A 3189-nucleotide genomic window follows, 5' to 3' on the forward strand; every position below is an offset into this window, starting at 1 on the left:
AGAATTATTCAAAAAAAAAAAAAGAATAAAAAAGATAAAATAGTTGGCAATTAATTTTCTGTGACTCAGCTGTGATTAATTGACCAACTGTTGCAGCTGTATTTGTATAAACTGTTTTGTAATTTAATGGATTACAAATGTTACATATATAATGCCAAAATCTTAATTTATGAAGTAACTAAAACTGTCAGATAAATGTAGTGTACTAAAAAGTACAATATTTACCTCTGAAATGTAGTGGAGTAAAAGTATAGAAAATAAAATACTCAAGTAAAGCACTAGTACAGAACTTGAGTACATGTACTTATTTTCATTCCACTGCTGTCCAGGTATGTTCGTGTGAACACCCTGAAGACCACCGTGGAGGACGCTGTGGACTATCTGAAGAGGGACGGCTTCTCCTACCAGGGACAGGCATGCAGGCTGGATGACGTCACCCTGAAGGAGAAAGACTTTGTGATGGACCTGCATCTGCCAGAGCTGCTGGTCTTCTCTCCTAAAACTGACTTCCATGACCACTTCCTGTACAAGGCTGGCCACATCATCCTGCAGGACAAAGCCAGCTGCCTCCCCGCGTACCTCCTCAACCCCCCACCTGGCAGCCATGTCATCGACGCCTGTGCCGCCCCTGGGAACAAAACCAGCCACCTGGCAGCCGTCATGAAGAACAAGGGCAAGCTGTTTGCCTTTGATTTGGATGCCAAGCGTCTGTCCACCATGTCGACTCTCCTGCTCCGAGCCGGGGTCACCTGTCAACAGCTGGCAAACCAGGACTTCCTGAAGGTGGACCCTGACAGCCCGCAGTTTAAAGATGTTGAGTATATCCTGCTGGATCCATCCTGCAGTGGCTCAGGTACAGTAGCCAGCTATCCCTGCGTGTTTTCCAGGTTTCTGTTCACCTGTCAGCTGTCTTTACAGGTATAGCTCTTGAGTCCTTGACATCCCAGTGAGCCTGTGGAACATGTGACTGTAGTTTCATATAAACGTTAATTAACTAGGACAATAGTTGAATAGTTTTTTTTCCATGAGAAGTTTCATATATATACATTTAAGATTATTTTTTTGGGCTTTTATTGCCTTTAGTGGACAGGACAGTGTGAGCGTGAAAGGGGGAGAGAGAGCGGGGCTGACATGCAGCAAAGGGCTGAGGCTGGAATTGAACCTGTGGCTGCTGCGGCGAGGATACAGCCTCTGTATATGGCGTGCCGCTCCATCCACTGAGCCACCAGGCACCCACACATGAGAAGTTATACTGTAGAGAGACCTCGCAGTTCTCTTGGCTTGTGAAAAGTATGGTCAGTCAAAGAAAAAGCTCCATGATCTGTCATACAGGACAAGAGAAACCGTGCAGGTCGTGTCAGTTTGTGGAAGTAGTTTGGAAATTTTAATAGCCAGTGTTACATGAGAAGTCACAATTCAATGAGTTGCCCAGTTTGTGGCAGAACAAAATATTTTTTTTTTTCACAGCTTTACATATCATGTCTCTATTTTCTGCACCAAATTATAGAGAGCAGTATCAATAAGAGTATCGATGAATATTGCTATCAGTAAGCAGTAACGGTATCGATATTGATAAAATCCTAATGATACCCATCCCTATTTATGATGGAGTTAGACCTGCATAAATATATTTAATGTAAAGTAGGTCCTTCTGTTAAGTACAAATATCTGTCAGATTATAGTATACAGTACAGTATTACCTATATAAATGTAGAATAGGTCAATTTGCCAGGTACAGATATCTGTGAGAATGGACTTCTGCCTGTGTAAATGTAGGTCATTCTGGGTAGGTCATTCTGTCAGGTACAAATATCGATCAGAATCGACGATAATCTGCATAAATTTAGTTAAATGTAGAGTAGGCCATTCTGTCAGTGGGTTGCCAGAGACATTTCCCCTGTAAACCTTTCAAGTGGTTTGACTGAAATAACTGTTTGAAGCTCAAAGATGTAGAATTATTAAATACTTCACAAAAAACAACAAAAACCAAATCCAAAGCTGACTGTATCTTAAGTAGGTAAATGGGCTCCATCGTGACAGCTACAACTGAATAATTCTGCATAATTCTGCATAAATTTGCATCAATATTTAAAATTGAGTAATGGTAAACATGTTTTGTGTGTCATGTATTAGTCACAGGGGGACATTTTACTGCAGAATACTTTGTTGGACTTTTCACTTTCTCAGAAATATTATTGTCATCAGCTGCATCATATTGGTGGTTTGTTATTCTCCGATTTCGTCATTTGAATAATAGAAGCAGATGTACAAAGAAGAAGCTGATCAGTAACCTGTCGACATGCTGGCATAATTTAATCTTTCTCACAGCCTGAATATAATGTAGGATTTGTCTGCATTAACCCTTTATATGCAGTTTACATGCTGAAACAGGTCAACAGGATCCTTTATAAATTCAATTATCACCACAAACCAGAATACTAGAGTGCTTCTATACAAACAAATTAGAAAATTATTTGCTATAATGTGTGTGTGCGTGTGTGTGTGGTCCAGGTATGGTGTGCCTCCGGGATGATGCGTCCTCTGCTGACCAGGAGAAGGTTCAGGCTCGTCTGGCCTCCTTGGCCTCCTTTCAGCTGCGGTGCCTGAACCACGGCCTCAAGTTCCCTCGCCTTAAGCGCCTGGTCTACTCCACCTGCTCCATCCACAGCCAGGAGAACGAGGAAGTCGTCACGGCCTGTCTGCAGCAGAACCCGGGCTTCAGGTAGCAACCGTCCACCCTCACCAGCTCAGGACAAACTTAGTGATGTTGTTGTACCTGCATATATTTGATCATGTGTCTTTCCCAGTGTTTTCTTGTATATTCTGGATCGTGTACACATTTGCATCCTGCCTTTGGTTTTATTTTTTTCTTGACTCTACTCTGCCGTTTGTATGATTTAGAATGAAAATGGAAGATATGAAACCAGCTCTCAGTTTCTGGCTTCATAAATCATTGGAGATGGAGCTGGTCCCTGAATGTGTTTGTGTTTTCTCCTGCAGGTTGGTTCATCTGCTGCCTCAGTGGCCTGAACGAGGCCTGGAGCCGCTCACTCAGTGTCTGCGTGCCAGCACTGCAAAGACCCGCACACACGGCTTCTTCGTGGCTCTGCTGGAGAAACACAGCGAGGCCATGAATGAGAAGCAGGAGCTAACAGTCCTGAAAAGGTAAATACTGAGGTGTCATCTAAA

At 42.7% G+C, this 3189-nt stretch overlaps 1 protein-coding gene across 1 annotated transcript; it reads left to right on the forward strand.

The window, feature by feature from the left end:
- Positions 1–295: 295 nt before the first annotated feature.
- nsun5 (NOP2/Sun RNA methyltransferase 5) lies at positions 296–3183 on the forward strand (the record flags this gene model as incomplete). The annotated part of the gene is given in 4 exon segments (XM_042515340.1): positions 296–853; positions 2512–2722; positions 3001–3145; positions 3148–3183. Coding segments are annotated over 4 exon segments (950 nt in total), but the record flags the coding sequence as incomplete, so codon positions are not given.
- Positions 3184–3189: the final 6 nt, after the last annotated feature.

The sequence above is a fragment of the Plectropomus leopardus genome, unplaced genomic scaffold (genome assembly GCF_008729295.1).
Source record: "Plectropomus leopardus isolate mb unplaced genomic scaffold, YSFRI_Pleo_2.0 unplaced_scaffold18925, whole genome shotgun sequence".
Taxonomy (NCBI): Eukaryota; Metazoa; Chordata; class Actinopteri; order Perciformes; family Serranidae; genus Plectropomus; species Plectropomus leopardus.